We start from the raw sequence: 24,626 nt of genomic DNA on the forward strand, positions 1-24,626 counted from the left end.
ACTCCAATTGTGCTTTGGCCATCCTGACTTCATCCCTGCTTAGTCTTCCTGTGTATTGGGATGGTTTGTTTCTGCACTCTCAGTAAGGTTTCTTTGTCATACAGCCAGCTCTCCTGAACCCCTCTTCCCCTCAGACTGTCTTTCCAGGGGATCCTGCCCCGAGTGAGTCAAAGTCTGCTTTTCTGAAGTCGAGTCCTTACTCTACTTCTCTCCATCCTTCCTTTCCTTAGGATCCTGAACGCAACCATCTCGTGGTCACTGCTGCCCAAGTTGTCATCCACTACTACATACCCCACCAATTCTTCCCTATTTATGAGCTGCAGGTCAAGAAGTGCATGGTCCCTAGTTGGCTGCTCCACCATTTGCACCAGGAAGTTGTCCCCAACACTTTCCAAAAGCTTCCTAGATTGCCTGCACACTGCTATATTGCCCTCCCAGAAGATGTCAGGGTGATTGCAGTCCCTCATGAGAACCTGGGCTTGTGACAGGGAAACTTCTGCTAGCCGTTTGTAGAAAGCCTCATGCACCACTTCCTGCTGGTCTGGTGGTCTATATTAGACACCCACTACAACATCACCTTTGTTACTCTCCCCTCTAACTTTAACTCAGAGACTTTCAACAGGCCTATCTCCAGTTTCATATTGGTGCTCTGAGCAGTCATACAGCTTTTACATAATGTGCAACTCCTCCTCCTTTTCTCTCCTGCCTGTTCTTCCTGAACAGTTTGTATCCATCTGTGACACTGCTCCAGTCGTGCGAGCTCCCACCAAGTCTCTGTTATTCCAGTCACATCATAGTTCCATGACTGTGCAAGGACTTATAATTCTTCCTGCTTGTTTCCCAGGCTCCGTGCATTTGTGTACTGGCACCTTGGGTAACTAGTCGATTGCCCTGATTTCTCAGGAAGTATGAGAGCACCTCCCCTGTTCCCCATCCTGCTTCCTCTTCCTCCAGGTCTCCTGCTTCTCCACTTAGCTCAGGGCTTTGGTCTCTCAGTTGTGTGACACTTTTTAAGAACATATTTTCTTTTATGTTCTCACCAGACTTAAACTCTTCGGCCTAAAATTCTGCAGGGAAGGTGTATGCTTCAAGATGAATTTGTTTGGAAAGTTTGCAAAAACAAGATTAAAGGGGGAAATGCATTGTATTGTCCCTATAAAAAAATCTTAAATCTGTATCATTGGAAAGTTCTAGCTGTGCTTTAATTCCAGTCCTATAGATTGACACTTTTGGAGGTCAGAATGGCACCACACAACAAACTGATTTTTAAGTTTGCATTTTTAAAAGCCTGTGATATGGCATAACAAAAGTTTACTTTAAAAGGTTACAAAGTCCAAGTTCTGTAAAGTTAAGACATACCAATACCAAGACATACCATGCAACATTAATTCAGCCTATTTGTGAGCACAATAATGATATGCCTTTAACTATACAATTACATATTAGTTTTTTTCCTGAGGATGCCTGACTCATCTGACATACAAGATGGACCTGTTTTAAGAAGAAGTCAGGATTGTGCAGTCAAGAAGGCGGCTCTCTGCAGGAGTGCTACCTTATCTGTTCCAGAAGCTGAAGTGTGAATGAGGCAGGGGGGCTGCAGGAAAAAAAAAGGGGGTTATCTCATGAGTAAAGCAGTTGACAGCTTCCCTAGAGAACTAGATTCCATCTCAGCCTCCACTCATTGCAGCTATGTAATGTTGGCAAGTTACATAAACCATACTTTCCACAATTGTCATTAATCTTGTGATCTTCATTTTCCAAGTGCCTTGTTTAAGACACATACAGTATAATATGCACAAGTAGTCACGTCTGCAAATGAAGTCAGTGGGAGTTGCATTTTAAACATAACTACTGGTAGCTACTTTGAACAATTAAATCCTTGTTTCATTGTAAAACTAATGAGATTTTGACAATTTTGATCATAATTTTAAAAAGGGAATAACTGTTGTGCCTTGCCTCTCAGAATATCCCCCTTTTAAGGAAAAAAATGTGGATTCCCCTCCTTTAAGGAAAAAAATTGCAGATTTTCTGCTTTTAAGGAAGGAAAATGTACCTTTTCCCCTTTTAGGGAGGAAAAATGCAGCTTTTCCCCTTTAAGGAGAAAAAAGTGGGAAACAGCAGGTTTCAGCCTGCAAGGGGCTGCTTGGGGGCGGGAGCAGGAGGAGAATGATCGTAGGCAGGGGGCGCCACGCATATACACATGGCAGCCAGGTAGCAGTGAAAAGCAACTCCCGCAGCTCGCTCCAGCTAAATCTAACGAAGGGGGAAGATTGAGGCCCCCACGGTGAAGGAGGGTGTAGAACAGGCTGGGGCTGTGGGTGCTGCCTAGCCGGGGCAGTGTGTCAGGCCCGGGGCTGGGATGGGAGTGCATGACCGCAGGGCTCAGCCAGGGAGTTGGAGGGAGACATGGGCCAAGGGAAAGGAAGGAGGCATGCGGGGGACACATGGCCCCCAGATTTGTGCATGGGGTGGGGCAGATGTGGGCTGCCTGCTGCGGCCTCGGGGCTCCCTGCCCTGCCCCAGGGGCCTCCGCAGCAGAGTTGGGGAGACTCAGTGCCACTGCTAGGAGACCCGTGCCAGCTGCACCGCCATGGTGAATCACGCCTTGCCCACACAGCAGCAGCAACAGCGTTGCAGAGTTGTGCCCTCCGCTGCTGCTCAGTGGGCAGGGAACACCTCGCCATGGTGGTGTGGCTGGCATGGGGCTGCCCGCAGCAGCACCAAGCTTCCCCACCCTGCTGTGTCACAGAGGGGGAACAGCAGGGCAGGGAGCCCCAAGGCCACAGTGGGCAGCCTGCATCCCCACCCCCTGGGCTCTACTCTAGCTGTGATGCCCATGTGGGGAGGGAGAGCCAGGCTTCATGCTCTGCTCTAGCCACAGCAGCCACTGGCTCCTGTGGGTGGCAGCCATGGCTCAGGTGCTGCTGAGGAGAGCAGGGAGCTGTGAGCCGTAGCCTTGGTCCCATAGCCCTGGCAGCTAGGGGCCCCATTGAGCAGGGCTGGGGGAGGCAAGGGGCATAAGTTACATGTGAGGGGCACCAGCAGGGCTGGGGTGAGGGGTGGCAGGCTGTGGATAGGGAGTAAGGGGCACTGGCAGGGCCAGGGGACTGTGTTAGGAGTGAGGTCCACCAGTAGCATTGGCGGGGTGATGGCATTCACAGGGCCAGGGGGCTGTGGTTGAGGAGTGAGGGGTAACAGCATGGAAAGGGGCAGAGCACCAGCATATCAGGGTTACTCAGAACCACAAAGCTTGGGGACGGGAACAGCTGCAGCTGGACCCACATCCTGGTTAGCGAAGTGAAACTCTGATTTTTGTATGATTAAAAAAACAAAATCAAAAGTCAAAATATATAGGTATTTAGAATTTATTTTATTATGACTGAGGCACTAGTAGGTTTCCAAATTGCTTTAAGTTAGATATCCATGAATAAAACATTGTGTTCAACTGATACCTGCATATATTGTGGTGTTTCATTTTAGTAATGGAAAAATGCAGATTTGAGGGTTTTTTAATTAAAGAGTTCGGGATTTTTTGGCCGAGAATTTACAGTTTTTAAACAGAGAAAATCAGGATCCATGGTTATTAGTGCAGGACTTGGGTGGTATGCAGTAAATAATTCCCCGTACTAAACGCTGAAAAATTAGTACAAAAAGTTGCATTGAATAGCTACTCATTCCCCAAGCACTGTCTATCCTGTGCACTAAATTAGACTGGAGTCCTTTGGGGGAAAAAATATTAAGTGCAATATAATTAAAGACTGAATTATCATGTATACCTAGAAGGGGGGTGAACTAAAGTTGTACAAGCATACCCTAACTTTTGTCAAGCTTGACTTCATAAATTCAATATCCTTTTAACATGGTTTTCTATAACAAGTTCATCTTGTATGTCAGATGAGTCAGGCATCCTCAGGAAAAACTAATTTGTAATTATATACTTCAAGGTCAAACAATTTAGTGTATATATTGAATGCAGAATACAGAATATACGGAAATTGGACTATTATAATAGATGATCTTGTGTAGTTTATGGGTTTTAACTTTCTCTAACCCATATCTACTCATTTACTCTTCAGACCTTTGGAAAATAGCCAACAGCCTCAGGGCTGAAAACAATCCTGGTTACTTACCCAGAGTATGCTCTTAACCCATATGTATTTTGTGAATACTGTTTGTTAACTACATAGTGCTATCATGTGATATATTAGCAGCAATTGACTAGTTCAAACCATTTTCAGAGCTTCTAATAGTCAGCTTTGTGACTGCTGTTAGAAACCTTGAAAGTGACTGAACATAATTTGAGATTACTGTTAAAGCCTCTAAAATGAGAGGTAGATTCAGGGCTTCAGAAAGGCAAGCCCTTTGACAGCTGCTTCCCCTTTGGTCTTTCTGGCTCCAGTTATTGTAATTGTACTCCATTTACATAGACATTACATGGTAGACAGTGGAGAGGAATGCTGCTATGCACTTAACTGGTTTATGCATTTAAATAATATGTCGATAACTACTTACATTAAACATTATAGTAGTTACACTAACAAACCCCAACCAGGGTGCCATGGCACTCAGGATTGTCTTGAGATATTTTCAAGGGTGCTGCAACGTGTTAGCTAGGCAGCCTGGGAGCAGGTAGAAAGGGGAGACCTCCCCCCCACACCCACACACTCCCCCTTGCTGCTGCCACCACTGTTTTTAGACTGATTGAGGGGTAGCAGGCTAGTGATCTGGGTGTGGGGTGCTGATCATGGAGAGAAAGGAGATCCAAGGGCAGATGGGAGGCCGGTGGGGTGATTAACATCAGTGGGTAAAAAAAAATTGGAACTGATGTTATGCAATTTACCCAAATCACTTACTCAATATGTATATAATAATTATTTTGACTTTTGAAACTATGAACTTGTTGGCTGCATCTCTCCATTAGGGGGCAGGAAATGTTAAGATGATCTATTTTTTGAAACAGCTCTTCAGACTTACAGATGTCACCAAAATGCTGTTTTGTTTTGTTATGTTTTTTAAGACTAGCAGTTCAAATCTTCGGAGTTTTCCCATTTACACATTACAGAAACACAAGAGATCTTGAGCAGGAATTTTCAACCAGGGTGCCATGGCACTCAGGGTGTCTTGAGATATTTTCAAAGGTGCTGCGAGGTACCATGCAGGGTTAGCTAGGCAGCCTGGGAGCAGGTTGAAATGGGAGACCTCCCCCTACACGCACTCCCCCCCGTCACTGCTGCTGCCACCACTGTCCTCAGACTGATTGAGGGGTGGCAGGGCAGTGATCCCGGTGTGGGGTGCTGATCATGGAGAGAAGAGGGGATCCAGGAACAGGTGGGGGGCCAGTGGGGTGATTTGGAGGGTGTAGAGAGCAATCCAACCAGCATGGGGAGGCCCTTCACACCCCTGCCTCCCCCAGCATATACTGTGGCTAGGGAGCTGGTGAGCAGGGAAGGCATGGAGCAGACCTGCAGCCTCTAGCCACACACCCCTGCTCTACAGCCCTCTAGCAGCAGGTCTGAGCAGTGCCAATTAGAGAGGGTATTAACCCTGAATGTATGACTGATCACTAGCATTAGTTAACCTTAACACAAGCTAACATTTCTAGAATTAGCACCTGCTAACTCAGGGGTGGACAGTTATTTCAGGCAGAGGGCCACTTACCCAGTTTTGGTATGCTGTCGAGGGCTGAGTGGATAGCCTTGCCCCTTGACAGGTGCCTCGCCCCCTGGTCACCATCTTGGGACCAATGTCCCAGGGCCAGCACTGGTGGGGCCCAAAGTGGGGCACAGGCTGGCAGGGGTCTGTGGAGCTGGGCTGGGCTGAACCAGCAGGGAGAGGGGGGAGCTGGCTCAGCTCCATAGAGCCCCTGCCAGCTGGGACCCCATGCTCCTGCCACCCTTCTCTGGGCCCTGCCAGCACTGGCCCCAGGACACCGGTGCAGGCCCCATGTTCCTGCTGGCCCCCTGCACCCACTCACCCCCAATGCCCCCCAGCCGCACTGTACAGGCAGGGGGCAGCGCCCAGCCCCAACCCCTGCTTACCAGCAGGTAAGAAGCTGGTGCTGAGCATGGGTGAAAAGCATCCCCTCACCCACCCCGTAGTTGGTGCTCCCTGCTGCAGGCATTCGCAGCCCATGCGGGGCTGTCTGGAGCAGGCATAGGCAGCCCCACATGGGCTGCAAGCAGCTACAGCACGGGGCGCTAGTCATGGGGCAAGTGAGGGGCCCATATTCCCCGTGCTCAGGACGAGCTTGTAACCTGGCCCTGCTGGCAGCCTGGGCTCCAAGCCGGCTCCGGGCTCGCCTGTTGGCAGCAGCATCTGCGGCCCCCCCCACCCTGTTTGCCACACCGGGCAGTGTTGACTGCTGCTGGCCACCCCGAGTTCGCACGCTGGGCAGCCCAGAGGCGACGGTAGCAAACACTGCCTGGTATGGCAAGCAGGGGAGCTGTAGCTGCTTTTGCCATGTGCAGCCCCAACGGGCGAGGCCAAAGCCGGCTCAGGGCCCAGGCTGGCAGCAGGACCAGGTTACAAGGTGGTGCTGAGCGCACGGGAGTGGAAAAAGTGACCCCTTGCCTGCCCCATGCCCAGTGCCCTGTGCTGCAGCCGCTCGCAAACTACCTGGGGCTGCCTGTGCCTGCTTTGGACAGCCCCGCATGGGCTGCAAGTGGCTGCAGCACAGGGCACTAGCCATGGGGCTGGGGAGGTGCCACTTTCCTCCGTGCTGGGAAGGAGCCCAGGGAAAAACTGAATGCGGGGAAAAGCAGCCTCTTGCTTGCCTGGTGCCCACGCTGCAGCCACTCGCAGCCCACAGGGCTGTCCGGAGCAGGCACAGGCAGCCCCATGCGGGCTACGAGTGGCTGCAGCATGGGGCACCGGGCACAGGGTGGGCAAGGGGCCGTTTTTGCCCCGCCTGCACTCAGCTTTTCTCCAGGCCACTTTTCCCTGGGCTCTTTCCCTGCCCTTCCCCCTTCCCATGGGCTGTATTGTGCTCATCCCTGTGCTAACTGTAATGTGTAATCTCATTTTATGAATCCTTGCCAATCTGTAACAGCATTCAGTTCCAGGGTGGCCATGATGCCTCTGGAGCCCATCAGCCCTTGTCAACCTGGCTCTCTTTGGGCAATCTCCCCTTCTCCTCGCCTGCTATCCCTTGATAAAATGATACCTGTAGAAAAGGGAGACTACCCAGGGCTTCTCAAATCACATCTTCTCACAAGTGCCTGTGTCACTGTTCATCACCTTAAGGGTTAATTATGTGAGCTCTGTCCTCCCCACTACCCATACCCATGCTTCACAGATTCCAATTGTCACATTCTAATTGCATCATAACCATCCCTATGGGCTACAGGCTCTCGGCTCTGTTCCTCTTTATATCAGCCTTCTCTGGGCTGTGGGCACTCTGGCCCCCTCCATCTACACTGTGACCCTCCTAGCCTTTGGTCCTTCTCCTTAGACCCTGGCGTTACTCCTAGGCCAGCCGAAACCCATGGGCTCTCCAGCCCCACCAGTCTCCAGGTATGGTTCTTCTTGGCCTTCAGCCTTTCCTGAGCCCTGGTCCCACTCCTAGGTCAGTGAGACATATGGGCATCCTGGCCCTACCTGCTCCAGGGGCCCTCTGGCCCTCTGTTCCCTTTTTTATTTTTTATTTCTGGGTCCTCTAGCACTCTGTTCTCTCTCTGGGCCCTCTGGCCCTTCTCCTTCTCTGGGACAGCTAGGACTGCCTTGCCACCCCTTAGTCCCTTCCACAAACCACTAGACATTCCCCAGCCTTCAGACTGTATACTGTCTGTTCTGCCAGCCCCAAGGCATGCTCCAGGCATGCTCAGTGTGGTCCAGTCACTCCCTCAGCAGCTTGCTTGGAGTTCTTTCCCTGTCATCTGCCAAGATAAGACTGCCCAACCCAGCCCAGGCCCTGAGCTTTATATCCTCCCTAAGCCAGCCCCTCTCTTGCTGGTCAAGTGACTGATTGCCACCTGAACCTTTGCTGCAGCCTCTTCCTCATTTCAAGCAACAGGTACCCTACACTCCCTATCATGCCATCTACCAGTCCTAAGATCAGAATCCACATATGCACATGTCTACTCTGGCACCTACCATTAACCCCATGTTCTTCTGCTGGGTCAAGCAGAGGAGGAAGCAGAAGCCTTGTGAACTTGCTTTGGAGTCAGACCACAGAAGCCTGTAGTCCCTGTTCTGTGCCATCTTAGACTGTAATCTGTAGTCTCTGCCACAAGACCAGGAATCTGGTGGCAGACAGCTGCATGGCAGTATGCTTTATAAAAGCCATTCTACAAGGGCTACAGAGTACCTGGCCACAAGGCATTGCTAGAAAAGATCCATAGCCTCTTAATGAGCAGCCAACCTTGAAAGACAATTTACCTAGTCAAATTCCATCTTAGGTAGCCTTGAGTTTTCATTACAATGTTTCTGAGATGCTTGCAGTTACACTACAGTGTAACTGATGGGGCCAGATGCTGGGAGAAGTGGACTGTTTCCAGTGTAGAATGCAGCTCTACTGTCTTGTCACAAGCTGCACCTAGTACAAATAAAATCCATCATTTACAGCTAACTGGCTAAATGCCCCAAGAACACTGGTCCCCTGCCAAAAAGCCTGGATCATAGCCTGGGATGAAGTAAAGAGGAAAATGTTGTCCAGAATACTTAGATGGCAGTCCTTTTATATTAAAACTGCATGTTTTTCACAAGCTCTGTGTCCTTTGACATATCATACTATTAAATAATATGAAAACTCTTAAACTGTCAGCAGCCTGCCATCTTTCCCAAATAAGCCACAGTTGCCTGCCAAAAAAAGAGAAAAATGTCATCTTTCACCTACGTTCTCCAAATGCTGGGTAAAAACGCAGGTCATCTGGATTTTCTGGGCATGCAATAAACTAAGGTTCTTTCAAGCCCAGGGACAGAGGCGTTCCAGACATCAGAAACCCTCATGAAGAGCATGTGACTAGCTGTCCCCTCTGAAGGAGCTGTACTATTCACAGCCAGCAGTTTTGGCAGAAGGAAAGGTGTCTAGCTCCTTTTAAAAAATAAATAAACGAACTTAAAAAAAAAGTTTTAACCGACAATTTGATTTCCACCTGGAAATCCTCAGGTAACTCTTACAGATTATGAATAGTGTTCCGCATTCTCAGTTTTTATTTAAAAAAAAAAAAATCTGGGAATTTTTTCAGGATTTATCTTCAAAACAAAAAAAAGGGATGAAATCAGGATAAAGGGAAGAAATGGAAAAAGAACAGTTTAAATCAGGGTAAAAATTGGCAGTGAGGGAGGGAGGGAATAAGGCTGAGACTGGGGAAGGGGCGTGGCACAGTCCATCTGCCACTCCCAGGGCTGCAGTAGGGAGCAAAGTGGGGGGAGCTGTTAGTGGGTGTGGGGAGGGGACGGGACACGGCTCTTGCTGATAGCTTCTATGCACCGCACAAGGCGCATGCTCCCAGATCAGTGGCAGGAAGCACAATGTGTTGTGCCCTGCCTTTCTTCCCTGGCTGTGTTTATGCCCTTCCCCCCTGCTGCAGCAGCCTGCTGCCAGGCTGCCCTGGCATTTGGGGAGAGAGAGGAGTGGCGCACTGCCAGATGTGGAGGTGAGGGGGCACGACCCTGGCACTGGTACCTCCCACCCCACCTGGGGTAAGGGCTGGGAGCCCCACACCTCCAGGCAGTGGCTCCAGTCCTCTGGGCCCATGCAGAGCAGCTGGGTGCAGCACCCACTGCAGGGAGTGGGGCCAGGCTCCCCCGCTTACCCCCCCACCCTCAATGTGGCTCACAGTTCCCAGTGCCCAAGGCATGGCCGAAGCAGGAGCCGCTGGGGTACAGTGAGCATCCTGGCCCTACCTGCCCTGGGAGCGATTTCAGCCCACCCCACCCAGGGTCAGACCTGGGAACCCCACACCCCCAGGCAACACCCTTTCCCAGCCCCTGCACGGCCACTGCCACCCCCCTCCCCCACCTCCCCACTCCTCACGCGGCTGCTGCCACTGCTTCCCAGAAACCTGTGCCTCAGGTAACCAGCACAATGGCACTTTTAGGTTACCAGCACCACCTGTTTTTCAGTTTAAATCCCTGTTAACTGGCACAAGTGGGGAATGGGCTGTTCACCTCTCATGCCAGTTAATACGGATTTGAAATGGAAAATGGGTGTAAATCAGTAAAAACTAAATTACTTAAAAAATAATTGGAGAATTTATCGGTGAAAATTGGTAAAAACTGAGAATGCAGAACACTAATTACAAAGCACCAATATAAATTCATCAGGTAACAAGCGGTCTGCTGTTCTATGCAGTTTCATCTTCCAAGTGGTCTCAAACTTACAGACTCCATAGAGCATATTAGTGTGATCAAATATCAAGGTCTCAGAGAGGCATCAATAGCTGATGAGAGACATGCATTCAAATCCCTACACTATCACAGACTTCCAGGGTAAACTTGAGCAATTCATGTACTCTCTATCTGTGCTTCATTTCCCTATATGTAAAATTATGATCATTATACAGTGCTGAAGCAAATTGGTGTGGAAAGCTAAATACATCAAAGATTGTGAAGTACTCTAATACTAGTTTTGTGGGATAGATAAGGAAGAAAGTGCCAAAGACTTTGATAGTTGTCACATAATCCAGGAAGAAAAGAAAGGGCTCTAGTAAGTGTCAGTTGCTCATTGAGGAACAGCCTTGGATTTCACTTTGTTTTCCAGCCACATAAGCAGCCCTTTTGGCACTTAGGCACAGTATTACCCCTGTAGGGTAGACTTCTACGTGTATGTGCCGTAGGCTATAACCTGGCTGCTTAGGCACATGAATAGCTCTGTACACATGCCCATTTTGGGCATGTATGTCACAAAACTACAAAAAGAGGGCTGAAGAGAGGACCAGGTAATGCCTATACTGTGGTGCCATATTTAGAGGGCTGTTTTAAGAAGCAAGAGAGCCAGAGGGTCAAACCCATCCTGGGTAAGTGCTCCAATTACTTCCTGCCACTGATCTGGGGGCATGCGGTTCAAATAAGGGATGTCCCCCTGTGTCCTCTTCCTGGATTTCTCCAGGACTTACATTCATGTATGCAACTACATCTGCATGTACTTGTCTAGCTGGTACATAGCTTACTGAGAATGCTTAGTACACGTTCATGTGCTGCAGGGTAATCAATAGGGGGGTGCACTGAAGATTTTTTTGTCCGATATCAATGGCTGATTATTAACTAGCCATATTGGCCGATACTGATCCAGTAGCCGTTATGTGGCCCGGCAGCATGGAGCGCAGCATCTGACTAGGAAACTGGGGGGGGGGGAGGTGCGCACATCAAAGCCTCCATGGTGAAGGAAGGAGTGGGGCTGGGGCAGGAGCAAGTGCTGCCCAGCTGGGTCAGGGCATAGGGCAGAGCTGCGGTTGCAGGGCCTGTGCTTGGGGAAGGCAGGGTGGGTGGTCGTGGCGCTGGGAGGGGGGGCAATGGCAAATTTTGGGATGGCTGTAGCCCACTCCATATCCCCCCTCCCAGCACCGCCACCACCCACCCTGGGCGCAGCCCCGGCCCAGCACCCCCCTGCCTGGAGGAGGCCCTGGCCCTGAGCCTGCAGCCAGCCCTCGCCCCATGCACAAATCTGGGGTCACATGCCCCCCATGCCTTCCTCACAGGTGTGCGTGGTGGCAGGAGCCACCCTCCTTCCCACTCCACTCCCCCCCCCATACCTGCTGGACTAACTGCCCACAACTCTGTCCCATGTCCTGCCCCACCGCAGTTGGGCAGCACCTGCCCCTGCCGTAGCCCCACTCAGTTCCTCATGATGGGGGCCTCAGTCAGCCACCCACCATGCCCCTTCCCTCCCCCATGCCCCTCCCCACCTTAGACTTACCAGCCAGACGCTGCTCTCCAACCTGCTGGGCTGCATCCCTGGCTGCACGCATGCAGCATTTATCAGTGACATTATCAACCACAGAGGCCAAAAAAAGCCAAGTGCTGTTAATGTCAAATTTATTTTTATCAATGCCAATCTGATTTGGACTGATTATATAATTGATCTACCTGTAGTAATTGATTCACAAACTGAGCATAAATGCCACAAAGGCCACTTAGGTACCTGGAAAATTGCCATTTAGGCATACAAAAAGAAATAGAATTTCTTACCTTGTGGCCATCCATTTACAATTCCTCTTTCCCCACCCCAGCCGCATCAGAAATTTATATCATATGTGACAACTATATTATTTCAGTGAGAGGAGCCAGTCTAATTCTTACCAGTTTTTTTCAAGGTTTTCATTCAACTTACCATGTTGCTTATTTTTAAATTTTTTAAACTCTGACACAAACATTACTTTTTCCCAGGCCTTTGGGATGTGGTAAAAAATACTGAACAACACTTTTGCCTTTTCTGGATTATTATTAGTATTTGTATTGAATAATTCTGCATTTTCATTGAGTACTTTCCACCTTCCCTTTTTTATCAGTAAGCTAAATTCTGTTTCCCTTTGCAAGCAGAAATGGCAGTTTTGTAACTTTGTACCTCACTTTTTTTTACTCTTAATATGCATTTTATGGTATGGTATGGTAGAGCACTGTGCCAGAAACTCGGCGAGATGGAAGTTCAAGCTCCCACTAGGCAATGGGAGCCATTAAGTTTGGTTTGCTGCTTCTTGGGCATGTGCCCTAACCACTGAGCTGTTTGAGCTAAAAGCACATGTAAAGCCCTCCTCCCATAACATCTAACACCTATTCGATAGGGTTTTTGGATATCTACCGTGTTTCCCCGAAAATAAGACATACCCATAGAATAAGCCGTAGCAGGATTTCTACGTATTTGCGCAATATAAGCCATACCCCGAAAATAAGACATAGTGATGGGCGTGGCTAAGCGTACCGACATGAAGCGGTAAATAAGACGGGCAGCCCTTCTCATTTGCCCCATCGTGACAGCTGCTATCTCGGAGGTGACCAGAGAGGGAGAAATAGAAAGTAAAAGTCTCCTCAGTGAAGTGAGGAGCAAGAAGTTCTGCTTTAGGTATTGTGTGTCCTCAGGGGGAAGAATAAAGCTGTGGCTGCGGCTTTGGATTAACATCATACATAGTTTTGGTATTGGGTGGTGGAACCGGAGCGTGCTCCATCCACTCCATGCATTGACCTGGTATTGCAGTGCTTCCAGGACCGGTGCAAAAAAACAGGAAAAAAAAAAAAATGCTGTTTTAAAAATAAAACATCCCCCAAAAATAAGCCATAGTGTGTCTTCTTGAGGAAAAATAAATATAAGACAGTGTCTTATTTTCGGGGAAACCCAGTATTTTTCTGTAATTTGTGTGTCCAGAATGGGTGCGCGTACATTGCTATGTCCATGCCCAATGCATAACTTACTGCGCATGCTCAAGATACACAGGCATGCTTCTGCATCCACACTGCAGGGGTAACTGAATTATAGCCATTAAATGGAATTTATATCCCAGTTTATATCCATTTTAGATTGTAACTACCAGATAAATCTTTATTATAGGTTCCCCTTCTTTCTATTTGTCATATGTTGTTGGTTGAATTTTTATTCCTACTTTTGTTTTCATCTAAATCCAGATATATTTTAACTTAACATTGATTTATTTCCTTATTGTTGGATAATTGCTTATTAGTAGTGTTCCACATTCTCAGTTTTTACTATTTTTTCACTGATAAATTCCCTGATTTTTTTTTCTTTAAGTCATTCAGGTTATACTGATTTACACCCATTTTTCAGTTCAAATCCCTGTTAACTGGCACGAGTGGGGAATGGCCCATTCCCCACTCATGGAGGCTAACGGGGATTTGAACTGAAAAATGGGTGGTACTGGTAAGCTAAAAGTGCTGCTGTGCCAGTTACCTAAGGCACAGGTTTACAGCCAGACGTTCAGAGGGCGGTGGCGGCGGCCACATGCAGAGTGCGGAGGTGGGGGGGCTGGCGGTGGCTGGGGGAGGGTGGCTGTAGCCACTGCCTGGGGGCACGGGGCTCCCAGTTCTGACCCCAGGCGGGGTGGGCCACGCCACAGGAATTGCTCCCAGGGCAGGCAGATCCAAGCTGCGCCCTGCTGGGTGGGGGTAGGCGGGAGAGCCTGGCCCCAGTCCCTGTGGCAGGTGCTGGACTCAGCCACTCTGCATGGGCCCACAGACCTGGGGGTGGAGGGCTCCCAGCTCTGACCCCCAGTGGGGCAGGAGGTGCCACTCCCCACAAACACCAAGGCAGCCTGACGGGATGGGGGAGGGGCGCGAACACAGTCAGGGAAGAAAGGCAAGGCATGGTGCTATGCGCTTCCTGCCACTGATCCGGGAGCACACGCCCCAGGGGGCGCATAGCATCAACAGCTGTTCCCCCACACCCACTGACACCTCCCCCAACTTTACTCCCTGCTGCAGCCCCAGGAGCGACTGATGGGCTCCTCCGCAACCCTCCTCCTGCCCTTTCCTTAGTCCCAGCCTTCCTCCCTCCCTCCCTCACCACCATTTTTTTCTCCCTGGTTTAAACTGATATTTTTCCTTTTCTTCCTTTTATTCTGATTCCATCCCGGTTTTTATGTTTCAAAGATAAACCCTGAAACATTCCTGGATTGTTTTTTAAAATAAAAATTGAGAATGTGGAATACTACTTATTGGGCATTTAATAAAACAATATAATTTTTTGTTCTTATTTTTCTCTTTCAGTGCCCTACCTCCCCAATCTAATAATCCCTATTCAAAAATTGAATATATAACCGTTGGAGTTGTCTTCTTTATATAATACTTACGTACAAATGTAGTATGTTCTAGTTCTCCCAGAAGTTATAGCATGTGCTGTGCAGGAAGTTAAACTACATAATCAAATTATCTTATCTGGTGTCAATATTTGTGAAATTTTATAAAATGTTACCTGCTAATTCTCACTCAGGTTCTTTATGAAGAGTTGGAAAGTGACTTATCTCTATATTGGTCATTCCAGGAGATGATCTGATGCGTTGTGTGGATCTTTATAATCAAGCTCAATCCAAGTGGTTTGAAGAAATGGTGACTACTACTCTGGTACGTATCAGTCTGAGATTTCTGTTTTGTTTATGCTGCTGTTCGTTTATTTCTGCTTATAGAGAAAACCTTTGAAATTTATAACTTTAGTATGTCACCATTCACAACCAAAATGCAGATCAGTATAGATACCAGACCTTAAACTTGCCAGTACACTGCCCAAACCATTTTAATATCATTTGGGCAGGAAGAAGAAAATATTGTCTTTCATAGTCTATGTAATGGGGCAGTAGTTTGCAGCTGGTCAGGGGTTTGGAATTTTAGAAGTAGATTGGAGGAAGTGAAGTATATAGCTGAGGGTAGGGGAAGCAGTAAAAGATACATGATGCATTTTGAAATACATGTATAAATAAATAAATGTGATAATTTTTATCCCATGGTTTTGCAGTTTATACCGTGAGTATTATCAGTACATGGGTGGTGCAGGATAACTGCATGAGATGAATAAGACTGTACTAATGGTGCATGTGCGTGTTCTTACCTTGAGGTAACTGAAAGCTAACCCACAATAATGCACCTCTGTTTCACTGAGGGGATAAGTTCCCTGACTGCATCTGCCTTGTGTTAATACATGTATTTGGCCATGCAAGATTTCTCCTTCTCTTAAGTATCCATAGCACAATACAGACCTCAGGATTTATATTTCTAGTTTTCCTATAAAGTAACTTGTTGACTCTCTTGCCTCTGTTGAAGCTCCGTCAGCACGTTCGAAACCGAAATTCTCCTTTGAGTAATTGTCGACATACAGTCTCACTTGCAGGTGTGTTTCCTGCCGTGAGCTGTGACCAGAGACTTTTTTGCTTTAACAGTATGCATAGAGTGTGCCCTGGGGTGCAAGCTCCCTGTTTCTCAGTTCCCCAGCTGTGTGGTTAGCTCATTGTGTGCGCTAGCAGCTAGGAACCTTAGGACACACTCCAAAGCAGTATGTCTCTCTTTTTCTTCCGTGAACTCTTAACACCTTCACTATCTTGGGAAACGTGTCTCAGAGTTCTTTTCTCTTTGGGGCAGTCAGCAGCCCTGCTCTGCAGCTTGGCACCTTTACCCAGTACCAATCACTTGCCTCTCCCCCTGTGGTGGTGCCACATGGTATCATCAGAGAACTTTTGGCTAGTTGATTGTCTGATCTCAAGTGAAACTTAGCCTTTTCTCCTTTTTTCCTACCTTTTTTTTTCTTTCCCTCAGTGGAGGCAGGGGACATTTTTTTTCCCTTTGATCAATAGCCTTCCTCTGCTCTCCAAGTTTCCAGCCATACCCTTCATGTGTAATCTGTTTCCATCTTCTCACAACCACACACAGTGCTTCTTCTCTTGGGAGAGACCTGTATCCCCAACAGATGCTCAGTCTGTCAGTCCCTCAAATTAAGAACCAAAAAAGACAGAATAAGCTTTGGCTGTCTCTCCTCAACATGTAATTCTACTCCATGTCTGACCCAGGATTGACAGCCTCGTCTCAGTACTGCACATCCCCCACAGTACTGAATGCAGACCAGTCTCCTCTTTGATGCTGTCAAGATTGGCACCCTTGCACGGGGCTTGATTGGGATCTAGAGGCAGGTGCCCAACCACAAGAAGTCAAAGGAAATCTTCTTTGTGACTCAGAGCTCCTTATCCTGCAGAGTGCCTTTGTGAATGGGGTAATGCTTCTGAGACTTCCCAGCCTGGACAGGCAATGGATGAATTCTCTGGGTTTCCTAGTTCTTACAGCACTTTCTCCTGAAGCTTCTCATTCCTGCAGGATTGTTGTGGGAACTGAGAGAAACAGTGATACAATTATGGAGCCATACAGTAAATCTTACCATCAGGGACTTCCGTTTATGAGAGACTGGACAGGATATGGAGTCACACTCTGCTTCATCCTCATAAGTCATGACAGTGGCTAATAAGAAGTGGGTTTATTCATCACAATTCCTAAGGAAAAAAGCCATGGAGACCATTTTGATAAATAGGCCTATTCTTCCACAAGTCTAAAATTTACTGGCCCACTATAATTTTGTGCATGTTGCATCTTTTATCAAGGACCTCCCTGCAGATCATGCCTGAGTCTCTACTCTTATTAGTATTAGGGTGGCTAAGGGACTGCTCTAAGCAGCCTCCCATGCTATGGCCCTTGAGCATTGCACCCTATACTGGTTTTTATCTAGACAAGGTGACCCAGGGAACTCGCCTGAATTTTCTGCCTAATATCTCTGAATTCCATTGAGTAAGGAGATAGACTTGTTTAAAGCACAACCAAAAGGACTCCATCTAGTTTAGATGTAAGATGAGTTCTGACCTACACTTTGGCCAAAATGAGGCTATTTTGAAACTCTCTCTGTCTCTCTGTTTCTAAGGATGAGAGATGTAAGGACACAGTAATACTGGCCCAAAGACTGTCTACGGGGATACTGGATTTGTAAAACTGTTATGAGAACCCCAAGATGGAGCCATGGCCCATGACTTGTGCTTACTGCATGAGGGTCCAGGGCACGTCCATAAGTACCTTGCACATTGTTTCCCTAAGTGCTACCTACAAGGCAGCCGCCTAGAGTTTGATTTGCACCTTCCCTAAGCATTGTGCCCTCATAAAGTCTAAAAGATGGAACTGCCTTTGGAGCTGTGTTTTGGTATATACGTTTTTTTAGTTACTCTTTGCCAAGAAGACTTTAAGACCAGGCACTCCCAAATGAAAATGTGTACGTGGACAGTTACTCAAAATATGGTTATTTCCCAGTGAGTTTTTTGCCACATATTGGCCACAAACCTATTTGTATGCGATTCTCTCTCCATTTCCCTCAGAGTTGGCATATAGGTCTCAGTGGCTGAAAGGAAAACAAGGGGCAGGAAGGGCACACCTTCGTTTATAACCTGGGCATAAAAGGGTTGTGAACTGCAGGGCTAGAGTAGATACTGTGGATAATGCTAAGGTGAAAAGTCTCTTGTCAAAACTCAGGGGCATGAGAATGTGTATGTGGGCAATTCATCTCAAAGAACTCTGGTTACTAGAAAGTAACTTCATTTTTCCTCTAAAAGTACAAGTATCTTCACCCTTCTTTCTTGGTGGCTACAAATGTGAATGAGAATGCCAGATTGAATAAGACATGGGAAATATATAGAGACTGGACCCATTTGATAAAAGGCCCTATTCCTCCCTGAGCCTGTAATTCAGAATTGCTCAGGATCAGGCTGTCCTGGCCCATTACAATTTCCAGGTCTACAAAAAGACCTTGTGAAATTGCTTGACTTAGATAAGAGGATGGACAGATTGTTTCAAAGATGGTCCTACAAACAGCACTAGGCACAGCGATACTGCAGCCAGATCCATGGTTCCGGCAGTGGAAGGAGTTCCAGGGTATTATGGAGGACCTACTTTTTCAACAGTGCGGAACTCTTTAGTGCCCAAACTGAGTTTGCATTCATTAAAAGATTCAAGAGCCTTACTTCCCTTGTTTGTGTCTTCTTCCTCCTACAGGCACAAGTTCAAGGAACATATATGTACACATTACAGTGGAGGTTCTCTCCCAGTATCCACCGCTGTGCAATTAGCACACATCACCTGTCACCAAGCAGAGTCCCTTGAAAGTAGCAGAGGTTCCATCAGCAAAGGAACACAGCAGCACCTTATTCTGTAGCACATAGATTTTCCATCCCTAAGCAAGGGGTTTGGTGGTGTGCTGAAGAGGTACTAACTCCATGCTACCGCCTACCGTATCAAAACTGTTTGGCCTGCTTTTATTTTGCATGGAGCCATATTGCCTAGGACTAGTGGTCCCTAGATATGGTAGCTAATGGATACTCCATTTGGTTTGAGTCACTACCTATTCACAACCCCAGTTCCATGTTTGTTTCAGAGACCCTTCTCTCAAGAGTTTGCTAAGGAAAAAGATGTGCTTACTGCTGGTTCTGGGGACCACAGAAAGAGTTTCCCTACATTTAAGGGAGAGGGGTTTTATAACAGTTATTTCCTTGTTCCTTAAGAAAAAAGGGAGGTTGGAGACCAGTCTTGAACCAAAGAATGCTCAGCACATTCATCTGCAAACTCAAGGTCAAGGTGGGACTTTGGTGGCAAAAATACCCTCATTACATCAAGAAGAATGGTTTGCTTCCCTCAATTTGCAAAATACTTATTTTCACATTGCCATAAGGTATTTGCACAGAAAGTATCTCAGTTTCAAAATAAATCAGGACAGTTACCACTACGGGGTCTTACCTTTCAGCCTCTTCACAGCCCCAAAAGTGTTTACCAATTTTCTCACTAAGGACAAGAAGAACAAAACACAAGATTAGTCATAGGGTTGGGACGGACTTCACAGGTCATCTGGTCTAGGTCCCTGCAGAAATGGAATCATGGTGTTCAGTCAAATGTTTATCCAGTCTCCTCTTGAAAACCTCCAATTGAGGAGATACTACAACTTCCTAACCCTACACTGACCCTACCTCCTAACCCTATTCCCATATGTAGCAAGTCTTTCATATCCCCTTTGATCTCACCCCACCCCCATTCCATGACAGTCTCTCCTTTACCAAGATTTGGGATTATTAAGAAGCTGTACACTTGCACAGGCTATTTTTCCTCCTGCCGCTGCCTTTGTATTGTATTGTTTTTGAGATACTGGACATGCAGAAAAGAATCTTGAGGCAGTTTCCCTGGCTGCTCATCTTGCAGGGCTTGAATTATTTGCAGACTTTAAGCTAGGTTTACATCTACTGCTTTTGCTCAGCTGTTGATGAAGGTGTGGGGTTGTTTTTCCTTTACAGGAGCTCGAAAGGCTAGAGGTGGAACGGGTGGAAACAATTAGACAGCACCTTTGCCAATATACACAGCTGCGACATGAGACAGACATGTTCAACCAAAGCGTGAGTTCACTCTTTTCTTCGGTCTGATGTCCACAGCGAGGTTCAGATGAACTACCGACTGTGATCGCTACTAACTTCCACGTCTGGTGGCGTTAGTGGCACAAATAAATAAGTGGTTACAATTTAGGAGTTGGTGGTTTTATACCAGTTCTCCTCTCTGACCCTGGTCTTATGGGCAGGAACTTCCTGTAGTCCATGTGGTCCCCAACCTGCCACCTCTATTAAAAGACATCCAGACCTTGGGGACAGAGTAGCTGGTCCATTGGAAAATCTAATTACCAAAGTGCTAAAATATGAAGTGTGTCAGAAAACAAATAACAGGGGAGAGGGAAGTCAGAAGATAAAGCAGCCTCTTGCTTTAATTGACACCGGGCCTGCAGTAGTTGTCTAGCTCTTCCTGCAGCACATGTGTGGCTCCCTACATCCCTCTACTGTTGCAAGAAATAACCAAACAAACCATCATTTCATACTGAAAATATTCAGTCTTATACAACTGGCACTTTCACAATAATATATGTTGCGAAATATGTTATGCAATATGTTGTAGCATATAATATCTGGTATATAATATTCACAGTATAGGAATAATATTAGTAGCTACATGTTTCATAGAATCATAGAAAATAGGGTTGGAAGGGACAGCAAGAGGTCATCTAGTTCAACCCCCTGCTCAAAGCAGGACCAGCACCAACTCAAGGATCAAGAATGGAGATTCTATAACCTCTCTGGGTAACCTGTTTCATTGCTTTACTACCCTCCTCATGAGAGAGTTTCTCCTAATAACCAATCTAGAACTTCCCTTGCTGCAATTTGAGACCTTTGCTCCTTATTCTGGTATCTGCCACCACTGAGAGCAGTGTAGCTCAGGGTGGAAAAAATATGGCCTGTGGGCTGAATTTGGCCTGCCAGCTAATTAGATCCGGCCCACAGGCAGGCACCCACCAATTAATTGCATCTGGCTTGGCTGGCAGCTGCCCCTGCTATGCTCTGCATGGGGCCAAGTCCCACTAACTGGGAAGCTGCAGCATTGAAGGGACTGGGGTGGGGGCTGGCTTGACTGCAGCCCCACCTGGTGGGTGTGGGGCAGAGGCCAAGAGAACCCGCAGTGGCAGGCTTAGCTCTCCCCCACCCCTCTGCCCCCTCCTAGGAGCTTCCCTTGCCGCCTGCCAGCTGCAGCTGCTTTCCTGCCCCTTTGCAGTGTGCTGAGTGCCGGGGAGGTGGCGCTGATTCTGCCCTGCCCCCGTAGAGGGGCTGGGCTAAGCCACTTCACAAAGAACAGGCAGGAGGAAGCACCCCATAAGTGCACACCCAACCCACCTACACCCCAAACACACACCTCACAGCCAAACCTCCCACTATACCTGCACACACCCCCACATACACCCCCTACCCCATCTCCACACAATATACAAGCTATTCCCTCCCCAAAGGAGTACTTCTGGGGCAAAGGGAGAGACTTCAACTGGCAAAGCTTAGGGGTTAGGGGGGTAGGACTTCCAGTCCCAAGATGGTGCCCAGGGGGTAGGTACCTGTCCTGTGGCAGAGCTGTCCTCGAGGCCCTTGACAGTTCACCAAAACTCATTAAGCAGCCCTTTAGCCAAAACAATTGCACACCCATGGTCTAGTTGCATCCTCTTTGAAACCTCTATTCAGGTGGTTGAAGGCTGCTATTAAATCCTCCCTCGATCTTCTCTTCTGCAGACTAAACAAACCCAGTTCCCTCAGCCTCTCCTCAGAAGTCATGTCCCCCAGCCCCCACACCATTTTGTTACCTTCCACTGGACTCTCTCCAATCTGTTCATATCCTTTCTGTAGTAGAGGACCCAAAACTGAACACAGCACTCCAGATGTGGCCTCACCAGTGCTGAATAGAAGGGAAAAATCATTTCCCTCGATCTGCTGGCAGCGCTCCTACTAATGCAGCCCAGTGTGCCATTAGCCGTCTTGGCAACGAGGGCATACTGTTAGGTTATATTCAGCTTATTGCCCACTGCAACCCCCAGGTCAGTAGAAAGAAGTTAAACAAATAAACTAGCAATTAACTGTCTTCCAGTAGTTCTTCTGGGTATTACTTCCTGATTTGCCTCTTATCTTTCAGAGACTTTGCAGAGCCTGCAGGCTTGTGCAACAAAGAAAATGCTCAAGCAAACAGACAAATAGATGAAAGCCCTGCTCCAGGCTCTCCCAGTGGCTGCTTAACCCCTGGTAACTCCAGGCTCCAGGCAGCCTGCTCCTTGGCCAGGTGCAGCCTCTTGAGGCTGCTTTCAATGTCTTTTATCCTTCCCACTCTTGGGCTCACGTGGCTAACCTGCTCTCACTCCCCACACCTGTGTCAGCTCCCTTGCTGAGAGACTCACTGCATCCCAGGATCTGGTTCCCCAGCCTCCAGCAAGTTCTCCCAGGTCTGGGGTGGGTGTGCAGAGGTGCTTCTGGGGTGTGGGACTGTTCAGACTCCCCTGAACCTCCAGTAACAGGGCAGGGCCGTATTATACAAGTGCACTCAAAGCCCCAAAGTTAATGAACCCATCAGTATGTGGGCAAATCAAACTCGTCTGTTCACAGGACAGGTTCTCCACATTTTCTGCATTATGACAGAGCTAAGTCCCAGTAAGGCTGAGGCAGAGCATACCATGGCCACCCATATGTTTCAAGTGCAGAAATTTCCTGGCAAGAATGCTTAGAAATTCCAGAAACTGAGGATTTGAGAGTAGGCACAGTAGGCCAAGTTCCAAATATCTTGCTGACATGTTTCTGGGTTTGGGCCATGCCTGCAAACATAGGTGTACAGGGTGTGCTTGGCCCCATCCTCACCAGGCCCTACCAGTGCTGTAGTATAAAACAAACCCCTCTTTCTTCCACTTGCCTCTAAAGACTTCTGGCAGTTCCTTGGCCCTTCAGTTATCCCTGGAATTAATGATGCACATTTCCAGGTCCCTTCCCCCACCTCTTAAGAGGAACATTACCTTGGTCCCCTACTCCGCACACACACTGGGCACATCTACACAGTTTGTGGACAAATTAGAGAGTCCAGTGGAGGACAACAAAAATGGTGAGGGGGCTGGTGGACATGACTTATGAGGAAAGACTGAGGGAACTGGGCTTAGGTAGTCTAGAGAAGAGAAGACTGAGAAGGGACTTAATAGCAGTCTTCAACTACCTCAAGGAGAGTTTGAAAGAGTATGGAGCTAGATAGACTGTTCTCAGTGGTGGCAGATGACAGAACAAGGAGCAGTGGTTTCAAGTTGCAACAAGGGAAGTTTAAGTTGGATATTAGGAAGAATGTTCTCACTAGGAGGGTAGTAAAACATTGGAACAGGTTATACCCAGAGAGATTGTACCTATTCTTGGAGGTTTTGAAAACCTGGCTGGACAAAGCTTTGGTTGAGAATCTAGTTGGGGCTGGTCCTGCTTTGAGCAGGGAGTTGGACTACATGACCTCCTGAGGTCCTTTCCAACCCTGACTTCCTGTGATTCTATACACATGCTTTACTGAACAGTAGCCTATTCTACTGTGTATTAAAGCATCACATCAAAAACACTGCTAATATCCTAATACACAGTAGAATTAGTCTAGTGCTCATTAAGCATCACTAAAAAAGTGTTCGCTTTTGCTACTGCACATTAGGGCAGCCTAATGTGCCTTTATGTCATCATCGGTGGTGGACCCCCGAAGTTGAAGATGATGTCCATCAGGCTTGATGGGTCCTCAAGTGAACTGAGGAGCCCAATTCTTGATGCACATGTTCTTCGGCAATGGGGGCATGTTGTGTGGAGGGTGGGATTCACAGCTCTGGATTGGTCATCTTCTCCTTCCTCCGCTGCCACCGTTCCACCTAAGTATTGAGTCATTAGGCCTCAAAGTGTCGCACATCTTGATGAACCAGGTGGTGCCACGCTGAATGGTCAGCAGCTTGCTCCTCCCAGCCATTGGTATCAGTGTCTTTGTGCTTGAGGGTGACCTTGAGTGTGTCTTTGTACCATTTTCTTTGGTTGCCTTTTGAGCATTGGCTAACAGAGAGCTGGGAGAAGAGAATCTGGTGAGGCAGGCGGTTCTCAGACATCTGGACGCAGTGGCCTCTCCATTGGAGTTGATTTCTCAAAAGTAAGGCTTCGATGCTGGTTGACACAGCTTCATGGAGGACGCTTGAGCTGGTCCAGTGGGCCTCCCATTTCACTTTGTGAAAGCTCTCAAGCGTCTTAATGTAGATGGTTCAGGTTTCACTGTAGTAGAAGAGGGCAGTCAGCACGACTGCCTTGTAAACCAGGAACTTCACCAACTTCCGAAGGTCTCTATTTTCAAAGACACATTGTTGCAGCTTAAAGAAGGCAGCCCTGGCACAGTTGACCTGGTCCTGGACTTCTTCATCAATGGTAGCCTGTTAAGAGGCGTGGCTGCCAAGATATGGAAAGTGCTCCACGTACTCCAGAGCCTCCCTGCCTACATAGGTAGCACGAGGGATGTTCAGCTGGCCTGGGGTGGGTTGGTGGAGAACCTTTGTCTTGGCAACATTCAGGGACAGGCCAAGTCTTTTATACGAAATGTTGAAGAGATCTAAGGTTTCTTGCACATCCTGTGCAAGAGTGAGCCATCACGCTGTGATACCTTTATTTAGTACATCATATTAGCGATATTAAACTTAATGAGCAGTAGCAAAAGCACATTACTGAATGTGTAGACATGCCCATAGGGAAGCATTCCTGTCCTGATGTCACAGCAGATTTGAATCTTGCAGCAGGAATTGTTCTGTACATAGATATATACATGCCTGTAACAGTTTGCTTCTC

General features: G+C 47.7%; 1 protein-coding gene and 1 pseudogene across 6 annotated transcripts in view; both read left to right on the forward strand.

Moving 5' to 3' along the window:
- Window positions 1–24,626, forward strand: part of GAS7 (growth arrest specific 7) — a 278,186-nt gene that overhangs the window by 240,016 nt on the left and 13,544 nt on the right. For all 6 annotated transcript variants that reach the window (XM_090059485.1, XM_090059486.1, XM_090059487.1 and 3 more), the window contains 2 exons: window positions 14,930–15,009; window positions 19,743–19,841. In XM_090059485.1, the coding sequence (XP_089915611.1) occupies window positions 14,930–15,009; window positions 19,743–19,841 (179 nt within the window). The remainder of the gene's footprint in view (window positions 1–14,929; window positions 15,010–19,742; window positions 19,842–24,626) is intronic.
- Window positions 13,028–13,157, forward strand: LOC149858447 (U2 spliceosomal RNA; annotated as a pseudogene).

This window comes from Crocodylus siamensis, chromosome 8 (genome assembly GCF_052110815.1).
Source record: "Crocodylus siamensis isolate JL-2025a chromosome 8, ASM5211081v1, whole genome shotgun sequence".
NCBI lineage: Eukaryota > Metazoa > Chordata > Crocodylia > Crocodylidae > Crocodylus > Crocodylus siamensis.